The 14,741-nt window shown below is 44.9% G+C and overlaps 1 protein-coding gene across 1 annotated transcript in view; it reads left to right on the top strand.

Annotated features, from left to right (window-relative positions):
- Positions 1-14,741, top strand: part of LOC311118698 (serine/threonine-protein phosphatase 6 regulatory ankyrin repeat subunit A-like) — a 38,187-nt gene that overhangs the window by 20,971 nt on the left and 2,475 nt on the right. Inside the window, exons 3-22 of the mRNA XM_084157661.1 lie at positions 2,638-2,716; positions 3,323-3,393; positions 3,521-3,721; positions 7,200-7,287; positions 7,673-7,815; positions 7,983-8,195; positions 8,583-8,661; positions 8,841-8,955; positions 9,199-9,345; positions 9,945-10,013; positions 10,336-10,476; positions 10,801-10,912; positions 11,131-11,157; positions 11,334-11,408; positions 11,993-12,194; positions 12,743-12,830; positions 13,053-13,170; positions 13,472-13,691; positions 14,115-14,286; positions 14,506-14,651. Coding sequence (XP_084013787.1) covers positions 2,638-2,716; positions 3,323-3,393; positions 3,521-3,721; positions 7,200-7,287; positions 7,673-7,815; positions 7,983-8,195; positions 8,583-8,661; positions 8,841-8,955; positions 9,199-9,345; positions 9,945-10,013; positions 10,336-10,476; positions 10,801-10,912; positions 11,131-11,157; positions 11,334-11,408; positions 11,993-12,194; positions 12,743-12,830; positions 13,053-13,170; positions 13,472-13,691; positions 14,115-14,286; positions 14,506-14,651 — 2,506 coding nt within the window. The remainder of the gene's footprint in view (positions 1-2,637; positions 2,717-3,322; positions 3,394-3,520; positions 3,722-7,199; positions 7,288-7,672; positions 7,816-7,982; positions 8,196-8,582; positions 8,662-8,840; positions 8,956-9,198; positions 9,346-9,944; positions 10,014-10,335; positions 10,477-10,800; positions 10,913-11,130; positions 11,158-11,333; positions 11,409-11,992; positions 12,195-12,742; positions 12,831-13,052; positions 13,171-13,471; positions 13,692-14,114; positions 14,287-14,505; positions 14,652-14,741) is intronic.

The raw sequence follows: 14,741 nt of genomic DNA, 5'->3' as shown, positions 1-14,741 counted from the left end.
GCAACACCTCCGCCTTTGCGGGATGCACGGGGAATATGGTCACTAGTGTAACCAGGAGGTGAGGCCTCATTTAACACAGCAAATTCATCAGGCTTAAGCCATGTTTCAGTCAGGCCAATCACATCAAGATTATGATCAGTGATTAGTTCATTGACTATGACTGCCTTTGAAGTGAGGGATCTAACATTAAGTAACCCTATTTTGAGATGTGAGGTATCACGATCTCTTTCAATAATGGCAGGAATGGAGGAGGTCTTTATCCTAATAAGATTGCTAGGGTGGACACCACCATGTTTAGTTTTGCCCAACCTAGGTCGAGGCACAGACACAGTCTCAATGGGTATGGCTGAGCTGACTACACTGACTATGCTATTGGCAGACTCCACTAAGCTGGCAGGTTGGCTAACAGCCTGCTGCCTGGCCTGCACCCTATTTCACTGTGGGGCTAAAGGAGTTAGAGCCCTATCTATGTTGGTAGATAAGAGGAGAGCACCCCTCCAGCTAGGATGGAGTCCGTCACTCCTCAGCAGGTCAGGCTTGATCCTGTTTGTGGGTGAGTCCCAGAAAGAGGGCCAATTATCCACAAATGTTATCTTTTGGGAGGGGCAGAAAACAGTTTTCAACCAGCGATTAAGTGCTGAGACTCTGCTGTAGAGCTCGTCACTTCCCCTAACTGGGAGGGGGCCAGAGACAATTACTCGATGCCGACACATCTTTCTAGCTGATTTACACGCTGAAGCTATGTTGCACTTGGTGACCTCTGACTGTTTCATCCTAACATCGTTGGTGCCGACGTGGATAACAATATCTCTATACTCTCTACACTCGCCAGTTTTAGCTTTAGCCAGCACCATCTTTAGATTAGCCTTAACGTCGGTAGCCCTGCCCCCTGGTAAACAGTGTATGATCGCTGGGTGATTCGTTTTAAGTCTAATACTGCGGGTAATGGAGTCGCCAATGACTAGGGTTTTCAATTTGTCAGAGCTAATGGTGGGAGCCTTCGGCGTCTCAGACCCCGTAACGGGAGGAGTAGAGACTAGAGAAGACTCAGACTCAGACTCCGACTCGCTACATAATGGGGAAAACCGGTTGAAGGTTTCTGTCGGCTGAATGAGCGACACCGGTTGAGCATTCCAACAGTATTTCCCTCCAGAAGCCATGAGAAAGTTGTCCGGCTGCAGGGACTGTGCGGGGGGAGTTATACTAACGTTACTGTCTGTACTTACTGGTGGCACAGACGCTGTTTCTTCCTTTCCTACACTGATAATACTCTTGCCTAACGATTGCGTCTGAAGCTGGGCTTGTAGCACAGCTATTCTCGCCGTAAGGCGAGAATTCTCCTGTATATTATGAGTACAGCGACTGCAATTAAAAGACATCATGTTAATGTTACTACTTAGCTTCGGCTGTTGAAGATGTTGATGAGCCATGTCCAGATAAAGCGTCCGGAGTGAAAAAGTTGAATAAGGGAAAAAAAAGTTGCGATGGAAAAACGGAAAATAACGTAAAGTTGGCAGCTAAAACGCACAGGAAAATGACTCTTCTGTCTCGGGATAAACGTCCGGGGTGAAAAAGTTTAACGAAAAAAGATGAGTGAGGACAAAACTAAAAAGTTGGTAAATTTGTTGAACACAGAGATTGATTAAACGTTTATTAAAAGTAAAACGTGAATAGTTTGGCAGGTAGCCAAGTAGCAACAAACAGCAGAGCAGCAAGGAGACAATGCGGAAGCGAGACGGAAGTACCTTGTTCAGTATCTGTCACTTTACACAAACTCTGTCAAGTGGTCCCCCCTGGGTACAAATGTAGTTTTTTGTCCTAGCACTACACAGCTGATTCAAATAACCTAATCATCAAGCTTTGATTATTTGAATCAGCTGTGTAGTGCTAGGGCAGAAACCAAAACGTGCACCCAGTGGGGGCCCCAGGACCGAGTTTGGTAAACCCTGCGTTAGAGTATGTACTTCGTGCAATAGCATACTTGTTTTCATAAAGCCATACACTATGTTGAAGTTACAGTATAGCCTAGTTACAGTATAGCCTAGTTACAGTATAGCCTAGTTACAGTATAGCCTAGTTACAGTATAGCCTAGTTACAGTATAGCCTAGTTACAGTATAGCCTAGTTACAGTATAGCCTAGTTACAGTATTCCCTAGTTACAGTATAGCCTAGTTACAGTATAGCCTAGTTACAGTATTCCCTAGTTACAGTATAGCCTAGTTACAGTATAGCCTAGTTACAGTATTCCCTAGTTACAGTATAGCCTAGTTACAGTATAGCCTAGTTACAGTATAGCCTAGTTACAGTATTCCCTAGTTAGTGTAAGCTAGTTGCAGTATGTAGCCTAGTTAGTGTAAGCTAGTTGCAGTATGTAGCCTAGTTGCAGTATGTAGCCTAGTTGCAGTATGTAGCCTAGTTGCAGTATGTAGCCTAGTTGCAGTATGTAGCCTAGTTGCAGTATGTAGCCTAGTTGCAGTATAGGCTGGTTAGAGACATAAATATCCAGCTGCCAGCTGAATTATCCAAGCCATAAGAATGTATTGCTAAACTAGTACGATTTTAAAATCAAATGTATTCCTGTATCCATACTAGCTGAATATGAAATGGCTATAACACTTATTTGCTCTTCCCTACAGGACAATGAGAAGCGGACACCGTTGCATGCAGCTGCCTATCTAGGAGATGCAGAAATTCTAGAGCTGCTCATACTATCAGGTAAGGTTATCATTGATGAGATGGATTACGCTATGACTCATGTCCGTCGGACTTTGACTTCTGTTTTGATGCTGGTTGTGTTTGAATGTGACCGTTTCCCTCATACTTATCCCCATTCAGATCTTATGTGCAGCTGATGTGTTTAAAAGGTAATTTTAATTAAGGCCGTTGACAGCTGAAACGTCCCTATTTTAACTTGATAAGTGAAGCATCCAGATTTTAATTGTGAGCGACATTCAAACCTTTTCCTTCCGAATGCCCTCATGATTTTGTGTTGCACCTCGTCTCACGTTGGCTGGGCTCCTCCTACTCCTCTCCACTCAGTGACATTTTCTTTAGTGTTGCTGTGTAATGAAAGTCCCTGTCCCGGAATAGCGCTCTACAAGAGGCTTTGTGCGCGTTCCAAATGGCACCCTATTCCCTATATAGTGCACTACTTTTGACCTGGGCCCTGATCAGAAGTAGTGCACTATAAAGGTAATAGGGTGTTGTTTTGGACACCTCCTTTCTGTGCTCCAGCTATTTAAAGGATGTTGCCTAATCAATCCCAGTGACCTAACTAACCCTATAGTCGGTCTGTCACCTGTTTTTCTGTCTGTGTCCCAGGAGCCAGAGTAAATGCCAAAGACAACAAGTGGCTCACTCCTCTGCACCGGGCCGTGGCTTCCTGCAGTGAGGTACGTGTACTGATACTGTCAGCCCTCACAAACACTCCTGTGCATATGCGTTTGACTATTAAGTGTGTTGTGATTTTTAAATGCACTTTAAACAAAGTTGAACATGATATGAACTGTGTTCCCGTAGGAGGCTGTCCAGGTGTTATTGAAACACTCTGCTGATGTGAACGCCAGGGACAAAAACTGGCAAACGCCGCTCCACATCGCTGCGGCCAATAAGGCAGTCCGCTGTGCCGAGGCCCTGGTCCCTCTCCTCAGCAACGTGAACGTGTCAGACCGGGCCGGGCGCACGGCGCTGCACCATGCAGCCTTCAGCGGACACCAGGAGGTTAGCAATTAGCATGGACATGATTACACACTGTAGTCTACACTTTATACCTGTCCTATCCCCACGTTGAGCTTACTGTGCATCTGATTACTTACAATGGTTGTATGTAGGGCTGTGACGGTAATTGGATAACCGTGACATTGACGGTTTTGGATGAAGAACGCCATGAAAATAAAATAACCGTCATAACCAAAAAGAAGTGTGATTTTTCTCTCCATAAAATGTTTTATCACCTTTATTTTAATGTAGATATACTTTATCCATAGTGGGAGTGTTAACTATTGATTATATGGTATTGTTTTGCTGACTTAGTCCATCTATTAAACTGTCTATATCTCCTCTCTCCAACTATCTTTTGATGCGCCGCAATCACCAAATCTGCTGTATGCGCGGATAGGAGAGAATCTTTGAAGGTCAATTGAGGTTAATTGAAGGGGGGGGGGGGTGAAAAGTGGGGGCCGGGGGTAACTATAGTACCTATAGATCTATAGCCTACAGGCTGGGGGGGGGGGTAGCTTCTGGCCTTTTTTATTGTTACAGTAGATGGCTCTCATTGCAAAAAAAACCATAACCTATTTGGGCACATTTCAGTTTCACACATAACGATAATGGAGAACCAGATGACTTGGACCAGCCTGTTTGCAGAATATGCGCAAAACCCATAGGCTACCTACTAAGAATTCCAGCACCACAAACAGGACACCGATAAGAGGCGAGCACTGCCAGACACTGTAACTCGTTATTTAGTCATAGGAATGGTGCCTTTACGAACGGTGGAGAAACCCGCCTTCAAATAAATGCTCCGGAAATTTGACAGACTATACGAGTTACCGGGGAAAAAGTATTTGTCTTAAACAGCGGTCCCTACCTTGTTCAACAAGGTGAAGGGGGAGGTTCAGACAGAGCTAAAGGACGTAGATTTGTTTATTTTTGCACTGAATACGGACGGACATGTGGTCAAGTGTAAATATGACTCCTTACATGAACCTAACATTGCACTATCTGACGAAAGACTGGACACTGAAATCCAACTGTTTGGAAACAACCTACATTCCGGAATACCACACAACCGACAAACTCTCCGAAGCCCTGCGTTCGGGATTCCTTGACGAAAATCTAATGTCCTGTATCGCCACAGACAACGGGGCCAACATTGTGGCTGAAGTGAGGCAACTGAACTGGCCTTGGCTAAATTGCTTTGGCCACAATCTCCATCTCGCTGTCACCATCAACGTGAAGCCAGAGCACAGGCTGGGTTCTAGGCCTATGTAGAACTCTGGTGGGTACTTTTTAGCAGAGCTGGCGATTTAAAAGAGGGACCTAGTAAGGCCCAGACGGAGCTGAACCTCCCAATTCACAACCTCATTCTTGTGAGAAATTAAGTTTTAATAACTAAGCTGTAATAACCATTTATAGGCTATTCAATGTTAAAAGAATAAGCTATGTGAAATTATTGTACATGTATAATTGTTATTCAGATGCCCGAGCAAATAAACAAACAAAATAGGCTAGTTTCCTTGAATCACTAATGTTGCATTACCATAGGCCCATTGTTTTATTTTGCCAATCATACTCTAATTAAACCACTGATTATAATGAATTAATAATGAGAATAAAGAACATATTCCGGGAATCCTACATGTTACGTGTGTGTACTATACCAGAAAGCATGATCATTAGCTTCTTCTGGATTGTTTTAAATCGCGTAGCCTGTCGGAAGGCAGCGGGTGCGGCAAATAGGCTTCCAAATAGATGACTGTTGAGTTGTGAATGTCAGTGAAAGAGAGGCTCAGCCAGGCATATCGCAATTTTTCAAAATACAATGGTGGGAAAACATAGTTTGGGAAGCAATTGGCTTATTGCTTCAAAGAGAAGAAGATGAAAATACTAATGTCTTTTAATGATCAAAATCCTCAACTTTAATTGAGGGAACAGTATTATTGACATCGCTATATCCCCGGTGAGTGTGCATATTCACTGTCTATCACTGGGTCAGTGCCACTTGAAAGTCGTATTGAAAAAGATTCTGCTAATCTCTCTAGTCATATAAAGTGTAGTAGAATTGCATGATTTTAAAATAATAAAAGGCCACATTTTTCCAGTGAAAAGAAACCTACTCCACCACGCGCTGCATTGAACAGCCTTTTTTGCGAACAATGACTGAGTTATATTATTAGCCTAAATTATGACTATCCAATTTACTATTCACATTAGGAATAGTCAGCTATTTTACATAAGTTTGCAAATGTGATGATGCATGGAATGCTTTATATTTTTTCATGGTGAAAATTAGCTTCCCCAAACTTGAGAGCAAGACTGGCCTAAACGTGCTAATGTTTTCCTTTGCTAATGTCCGCCCCGCCCCCCTGTCGGCTGTCAGTTTAGTCGATGACCGCGTACATAAGCCACGCCAATCACCGACACCTGAAGTTCCATGACCATCACAGCCCTAGTTGTATGCTTGAGTTTGTTCAGAGGAGGCTTTGAATAAAATCCGATCTGAGTGGGAAATGGAACTTGGTAGAGAGATCTCTGATGAAGTCTGGAATAGTGCCTTACTTGGGGTAAATGGAAGCTCCTCTTGTGTCCGGCTCAGCCTTATACAGTTTAAGGTACTTCAACGTATCCATTTCAGTAAGGCCAGATTGTCCAAATTCTACCCAAATATTGATGGTACATGTGTCAGGTGTAAAAGCTCCTTGGGGGACTTGACCCACATGTTCTGGTCCTGTACCTGTCTGGCAGATTATTTGTCCATTATATTTAAAACCCTTTCTGAAGCATTTGATATAAAGTTGCAGCCTAGTGCAGAAATTGCTATTTTTGGAGTACCAAACAACAATCCTTCTCTGACCAATAGACAGCTAGATGCCATTGTCTTTGCCTCCCTGTTAGCCCGCAGAAAGATTTTATTGGATTGGAAATCTATCAATCCTCCCTTAGCCTCTCTTTGGCTCAAAGATCTGATGCTGTTCCTAAAATGAGAAAAAAATGAAGTTACCATTCGAGGGTCAACCAACTCATTTTATTCCTCCTGGGACCCGATGATATCCTATTTTGAACAGCTCCAAACACTTCCTCCAGATGAGTACTCTTGGCCCCACCCCCGCCCCTTGAGATTACTGATAAAGGCCTATAAGATCACTTAATCACCTGAAATTGTTAGGCTATTACATTTTTGCTTGAATTGAAGTAACGTTGTTGTATACTTTTGTTTTGTTTTCTGACATGTAACTCAATTACTTTCCCTTTCTTTTTAAATGTGTTTGGAGGCATTCTGGGGGGGGGGGGGGGGGGTCAAAGGGGGACTAAAAGGGGAGAAATGTACCATGTCTTTACATGTTATCTTTCATTCATTGTGAATAAAAAATATTATATATTTTCTTTTTTAAGGGGAGGCTTTGAAGCCAGATTTTGCAGATTGTGCTGTTTAGTTTTCCTCAGCCTGTGTTTTGTTTCTCTCTCCTCTCCCTGTTAGATGGTGAGGCTGCTTCTCTCCAGAGGAGCCAACATTAATGCCTTTGACAAGAAGGACCGCCGAGCAATCCACTGGGCTGCTTACATGGGTGATGAGTTTACCACATCATTTACATTCTGACTAATGTTCTTTACCAGTGAATGAATGAATGAATGAATGAATGAATGGATTGTGTTTTAGTCTCACAGCTCAGCTGTATGAGCCACGTCTAGAGTGTTATGTCAGAATGATGTACTAAGTAGGTTGATAAGATGTTTTCAGTTGTACTAACATGATGTAGGTGTTGCTTATGGTGCTGTGTACCACTGTAAACAAATCTATCTCTCCCTCTCTCTGCCTATCTCTGTGTCTGTGTATCTCTGTTTCTCTCTTAACCCCCTTACTATCTCCCTCCTCTCACTCACTCACTCACTCACTCATTCACTCACTCACTCTCTATCTTATCTATCTATCCCTCGCTCTCTCTACCATAGGGCACATTGAGGTGGTGAAACTGCTGGCCTCTCATGGATCAGAGGTGTCCTGTAAAGACAAGAAGGCCTACACCCCTCTCCACTCTGCAGCCTCCAGTGGAATGATCAGTGTGGTCAAGTACCTCCTGGACCTTGGTGTGGATGTGAGTCAACACGCATTCAAATGTGTAGGGGGTTTTCATAACCAAGTAATGAAGAGAGAGAGGTTGGACCAGGGGGTTTTCATAACCAAGTGACCTGATCAGGAATGTATTGTTTTGTTCTCTCTCTCTCTCTCTCTCCACTATTTTCCCTCCCTTGCTCCCTCCAGATAAATGAGCCCAATGGGTACGGTAACACCCCCCTCCACGTGGCATGCTACAACGGGCAGGACGTGGTGGTGAATGAGCTGATCGAGTGCGGCGCCAACGTGAACCAGGTGAACGAGAAGGGTTTCGCCCCACTCCACTTCACGGCCGCCTCGCGCCATGGGGCGCTCTGCCTGGAGCTGCTGGTGGGCAACGGTGCCCTCGTCAACATCAAGGTGAGGAGACCGGATGACCAACACTGTGTCTGAACTCAATAACACCCTATTCCCTATGTAGTGCACTACTTTTGACCAGGGGCCCATAGAGTAAGGCGCCGTGATGACTCTGGCTGTGTCCCAAATGGCACCCTGTTCCCTTTATAAGTACACTACTTTGTTTCAAAAAGTAGTGCACTATAAAGGGAATAGGGTGCCATTTGGGACGCACCCACTGACGCAGCACACGGCTTACTATTTGGCCCTGGTCTACATTCAAATACCAATGGAATAGTGCTAACATTGCAAACTAAATGCAATCAAGCGCTCCTCCAATACGTGTTTGATTTTGCCTGTTGTCAGCAGCACAGACTGCCGTGTGAACCATCTTTGTCTTTCTATCTGCAGAGTAAAGATGGAAAGACCCCCCTCCACATGACGGCCATCCACGGACGCTTCTCCAGATCTCAAGCCATCATCCAGAATGGTGAGTCGCTGTGAATGCTCTCAACTGAATATATATGAACCAGTAGGCTCTTCAGCATTGTCTTTTGTCTTCAAACCATGATTCACTGGCACAGAGCAATGTTACTTGCAATGTGGTTGAACATGAAGCTTCATGATGACTCTAGGGTCAAGTGGTTGACGTGTGTGTGTGTTCTGTAGGTGCTGAGATCGACTGTGAAGATAAGAATGGAAACACACCCCTGCACATCTCTGCTCGCTACGGCCACGAGTTACTCATCAATACACTCATCACGAACGGAGCTGACACAGCCAAGTGAGAACACATGCATCTGCAATTCTGTCATTGACCGAATTCCCACTTGGAGACTATGCTCAACACATTGTGGTGTGTGGGGGGTTGATAGACAGTGCATTGCAGCATGCTAATGTGTTAATCTGCTGTGGGGTTTAATGAGGACTGTGATGTGGTGCTGTTTCCAATCTTAGCTGAATTAACTGTAAGTCGCTCTGGATAAGAGTGTCTGCTTAAAGTCTAAAATGTAAAAATGTGTTGCAGGCGAGGCGTCCATGGGATGTTCCCCCTCCACCTGGCTGCTCTCAGTGGGTTCTCTGACTGCTGTCGGAAGCTCCTCTCATCAGGCTTTGATATAGACACCCCTGACGACTTTGGAAGGACCTGTTTACATGCTGCGGCAGCTGGAGGGTGAGTGGACTGGTCCAGGCTTTACACCAAGGAATATTTAGTTCATGAACTGGAAAGCCACCAGAAAGAACAAACACATATTCACACTCTTACATTTCACATTGTTTAGCAGTATTGTTTAGATTTATTTAAAAAATCGTATAGATCATTACTGCGGTATCATTTCTGTATAATGTGGTTCCATGCCATGGTGGTATTGACTTGCGCTCTGGTCTAAATTGTCTTTATATCTTCTTGAAAGAGAAGAGAAACCTGCAAACTGCTCTTGCTAGTATCACTTTTTATTATTGCTTTTATTAGCGTTATAAAAAACAGTGATACTAGCAAGAGCAGTGTACGGGTTTCTCTTTTCTTTCAGGTTCTCATTGTTACCATCCACCTGATAGCTCAGATGTACGAGAGCCTTTCTGAACTTGATATCTTGTTACCATCCACCTGATAGCTCAGATGTACGAGAGCCTTTCTGAACTTGATATCTTGTTACCATCCACCTGATAGCTCAGATGTACGAGAGCCTTTCTGAACTTGATATCTTGTTACCATCCACCTGATAGCTCAGATGTGCGAGGGCCTTTCTGAACTTGATATCTTATTACCAGGAACCTGGACTGTCTGAATCTGCTGCTCAACACAGGGGCAGACTTCAACAGAAAGGACAGCTTCGGAAGGTCTGTGGCATCAAATAACTTTCATATGTGATCTTTATGATAATGGGGAATATAGTATAGGGGCATATAGGAATTATTATGGGAAATATTGGGCGGCAGGTAGCCTAGCGGTTAAGAGCGTTGCTGGTTCGAATCCCCTACCCGACTAGGTGAAAAATGTGTATATGTGCCCTGCAGCAAGGCACTTAACCCTAATTGCTCCTGTAAGTCGCACTTGATAAGAGTTTCTGCTAAATGACGTAAATTTAAAATGTAAATGTTTTACAGCTCCAATAAGCTGTTTCTGTTGTTGATGTTGAATGGTTTCTGTGCGTTCTTCTAGGAGTCCTCTGCATTATGCGGCAGCCAATTGTAACTACCAGTGTCTGTTTGCCTTGGTGGGGTCTGGGGCCAGTGTGAACGATCTGGATAAGAGGGGTTGCACCCCGCTCCACTACGCTGCTGCCTCCGACACAGACGGAAAGTACGTCTCACACCTCTCTTACTGTTGTGTGTGTTGTGGTGCCATGACCTTTCACATTTCACTGTAGTCTGGAGAGAATGTTGTGGTGCCATGACCTTTCACATTTCACTGTAGTCTGGAGAGTATGTTGTGGTGCCATGACCTTTCACATTTCACTGTAGTCTAGAGTATGTTGTTGGCCGTGTTTGAATGCATAATAGTGTTGTTAAATCTGCAGTGTGAAAGCTTGGCCACGTCTCCTTTTGGGAAAGTGTCTCTGCTTGCTTATCTGTCTGTCTTGATGTTGGTATAATGATTAGTGAACTCTTGACCTCTGACCTCTAGGTGTCTGGAATATTTGCTGCGAAACGACGCTAACCCAGGGATCAGGGACAATCAGGGCTACAACGCAGTCCATTACGCATCTGCGTACGGACACCGCCTCTGTCTGGAGCTGGTGAGTCAGAACCACAGGATACTGGACGCCCTGCATCCACAGACCATTTTGTCTGCGTCCCAAATGGCTGTAGGGCCCATAGGGCTCTGGTCAAAAGTAATGCACTATATAGGGAATAGGGTGCCATTTGGGACACAGACGTTGATATTCAGTAGGTTTTAAGGTGTGGTTGCATGTTTGTCGTGGCCGCATCGTCACTCTTGATGTTCTTTTTCCAGATTGCAAGTGAAACACCTTTAGATGTGGTAAGTACCAGTTGGTTACTTTTCCTCACACTAGCTTGTTTAAGATACGACTGCAACACCCCAGTATGTCTGCAGGGGCTGGTCACTGAGATTTACAACATTAAACATGCTACTAGACTAACCTTCAAAGTAAATATGTTACAAGTCTAAACTGGCCCGTCCTTGTCTTTCCCCAGCTAATGGAAACCTCAGGGACAGACATCCTGAACGACTCTGATGTCAGAGCTCCCATCAGCCCCCTACACTTAGCTGTGAGTAAAGCCTACCTGCTCCTGTAGGTGTCTCGCCACATGACAAATGGCACCCTATTCCCTATTTAGTGCACTACTTTTGACCAGAGCCTTATGGGCCCAGATCAAAAGTAGTGCACTACATGGGACATAGGGTGCTATCTGGGATGCAGGCATGGTGTTGTTGTTTTTCTACGAAAAGTTGATTGTCCAGACACTCACACACCATGTTCCTATCTGTTCCTGATTAGTGTAAAATACATGCATATTTTGACACAGTGATGATTTCCTTATTTTGCCATTTGAGTTAATCAACCTCCAACAGAGGAGAAGTAGAGTGTTTGTTTCTAAATCTCACACTTGACAGGGACCTCCTATGTTGATGCTGGGCGGGAGCTAAAATGGGCACCCGATTTGAGAGACACTGGTCTACTTTAGAGGTCTAGGACTGTTTCTGTTCAGGCATACCACTGGTCTACTATAGGACATTGATTATATTAGGCATACCACTGGTCTACTATAGGACATTGATTATATTAGGAGTGTATATCTGTTCAGGCATACCACTGGACTTTGCTTCAGACTGTGTGTTTGTTTCCATTCAGGCGTACCACGGCCACCACCATGCTATGGAGGTCCTGGTTCAGTCTCTGCTGGATCTAGACGTGAGGAACAGCCAGGGGCGCACCCCTCTGGACCTGGCTGCCTTTAAAGGCCATGTGGAGTGTGTTGACGTCCTCATCAACCAGGGAGCCTCCATCCTGGTTAAAGACTTCACCCTGAAGAGGACCCCCATCCACGCTGCAGGTATGCATAGGATATCACGTAAGACCTAGAGATTCTGTAATTCAAAAGTTTTCCTGACCAAGATGGACATTTGTTTGGTCATGTTGCTACGACGCCAATGTCCACTCTAGGGATGTTTATATAGTATAGTGTGAAATGCCCACTACACACTGATCTAAGGACATTTTTTGTCATGTTCCCCACTAATGGTTGAGGATCTGGGGAGGGTAAGCTGATCCTAGATCAGTGCACAGGGGGACTTCTATCCAGAGCCAGGTACACAGCTAGCAGGTGACAGGCTTCGAGGGCCTCAGCCCCAAAATGATTTATTATCTGCTGTGTTAACATCATGAGGATGTCATCTACCAATACCACTGTTCTAGAAATCTGTCTGTTCATGTGAAGGTAATAGTCGTCCAGCAATCAGCTCATATCCTCTCTGTTTAGCCTCCTCTAGCTACCAACGGTCAATCATCTCACATTCTTATATCCTCTCTGTTTAGCCTCCTCTAGCTACTGACGGTCAATCATCTCACATTCTTCTATCCTCTGTATTTATCCTCCTCTAGCTACCAACGGTCATTCAGAGTGTTTGCGTTTGCTGATTGGAAATGCTGACCTCCAGAGTGCAGTGGACGTTCAAGACGGGAATGGACAGTAAGTCAATTGGGTTTTGGATACAATTCCTGAAATAAAGAGATTTTGACACTAGGTATACGTCCCAAATGGCACCCTATGCCCTACTTGGTGCACTACTTTAAACCAGAACCCTATGGGCTCAGGTCAAAGGTAGTGTACCATATAGGGAATAGGTTGCCATTTGGGACTCAACTTAGTTATTACCAGTTTGTAATATGACCTTGTTCTCTTGTGTATCAGAACCCCTCTGATGCTGTCGGTGCTGAGCGGACACACAGACTGTGTGTACTCACTGCTCAACAAGGGAGCCAGCATAGAAGCCAAAGACAAGTGGGGCAGAACAGCGCTACACAGAGGGGTGAGGAGGAGAGCTGGCTGTATACGCTCACACACAGAAAGAGACGGGGAGGCTTGTTCTGATCTAGGGATGGGGCCATTGAACTACTAGGGATGGCTTTGGGGTGGGATCTAGCATGGAATATAAGTTATGCCCAAATATACATATTATCTTCAGAAAAGTAGTTGTCCATGGGTAGTGGTGTATTCATCCCTGTAGGGACCTGCCTCCAGACATCATTTTAAATAATTGATGATTCATTATTATATCATTGATTATTAGTTATTCAAATCCATTCTTGTCTCCCCGCCCTTCCTCCCAGGCGGTGACGGGTCATGAGGAGTGTGTGGAGGCCCTGCTGCAGCACAGCGCCAGCTTCCTGGTTCGGGACTGTAAGGGGCGGACCCCTGTCCACCTGGCGGCGGCATCCGGACACATCGGGGTGCTGGGGGGGCTCCTACACGCCGCCCAGTCAGTGGAGACCCTCCCCGTCATCACAGACAACCAGGGCTACACGCCACTACACTGGGCCTGCTACAACGGTACGTACTGAACTAACGGAACACTAGATATTTTCTGATTTTCTCTCTTCAGCACTGTAAACATGTCCCTGAATTAGGTAGGCCATACAACGGTACGTACTGACTAACTGGACTGTAGCTCTGTTCTCTCCTCCATGAAGTGTACACTCATTCACTCCCTCTTGTGGCTTGAAAAGCATTCGATTGGTGTGGACGGAGCCATGTGGGGGAATGAACAAGACTACAACAGAATTAAGGGTTATGACTCTCAGTGGAGGACCTTACACTGAAACAGGACTTTGTCAGGGATTGTCAGATTTTTAGCTTTCTCTGAGAGTATTGTTGTGGTCTGCAGCGACGTCATCTTTTTCCTGTATGTAATGTTTCCTGCTGGAGCAACCTATTACTTTTAATTATAAATTAAATGAATCAATCTTCCACTAGGCCATGACACGTGTGTAGAGGTGCTGCTGGAACAGGAGGTTTTCCACAAGACTGAGGGCAACTCCTTCAGCCCCCTCCACTGTGCTGTGATCAATGACAACGAGGGGGCTGCAGAGATGCTGATTGACACTCTGGGGACGGCCATTGTCAACGCCACTGACACCAAGAACCGGTAACTACAGCACAAGACAAAGTCCTTTTCTTCTGGAGAATAATGTTGTTAAAATGACCTCTGGGGTTGGATGAGGGATTGTAGAAACCATAGAAATATAATTACTTTTAATACATCTATTAGTGATTTTATATTTCTATGGTATAAACAGGGTTAATTGAACAAACTTGTTTATAACAGTCCTACACGATATCGGTGAAATACGTTTCCTCTCTCCAGGACCCCCCTGCATGCAGCGGCCTTCACGGACCACGTGGAGTGTCTTCAGCTGCTGCTAGGCCACAACGCCCAGGTCAACTCCCCCGACGCCTCCGGGAAGACCTCCCTCATGATGGCTGCTGAGAACGGACAAACCAACGCCGTCGGTATGCAGCCCCCTCTCCTCCACTTTGCCTCGCCAGCCGGCTTAAGTTCAACCTGTCTGTTTTATATTTTAATAAGTTGCTTAATTTCCT

Source organism: Coregonus lavaretus (assembly GCF_964263955.1).
Source record: "Coregonus lavaretus genome assembly, chromosome: 3".
Taxonomy (NCBI): domain Eukaryota; kingdom Metazoa; phylum Chordata; class Actinopteri; order Salmoniformes; family Salmonidae; genus Coregonus; species Coregonus lavaretus.
The sequence above is the reverse complement of the archived record's forward strand: the minus strand, read 5'-3'. Positions and strand labels throughout refer to the sequence as shown.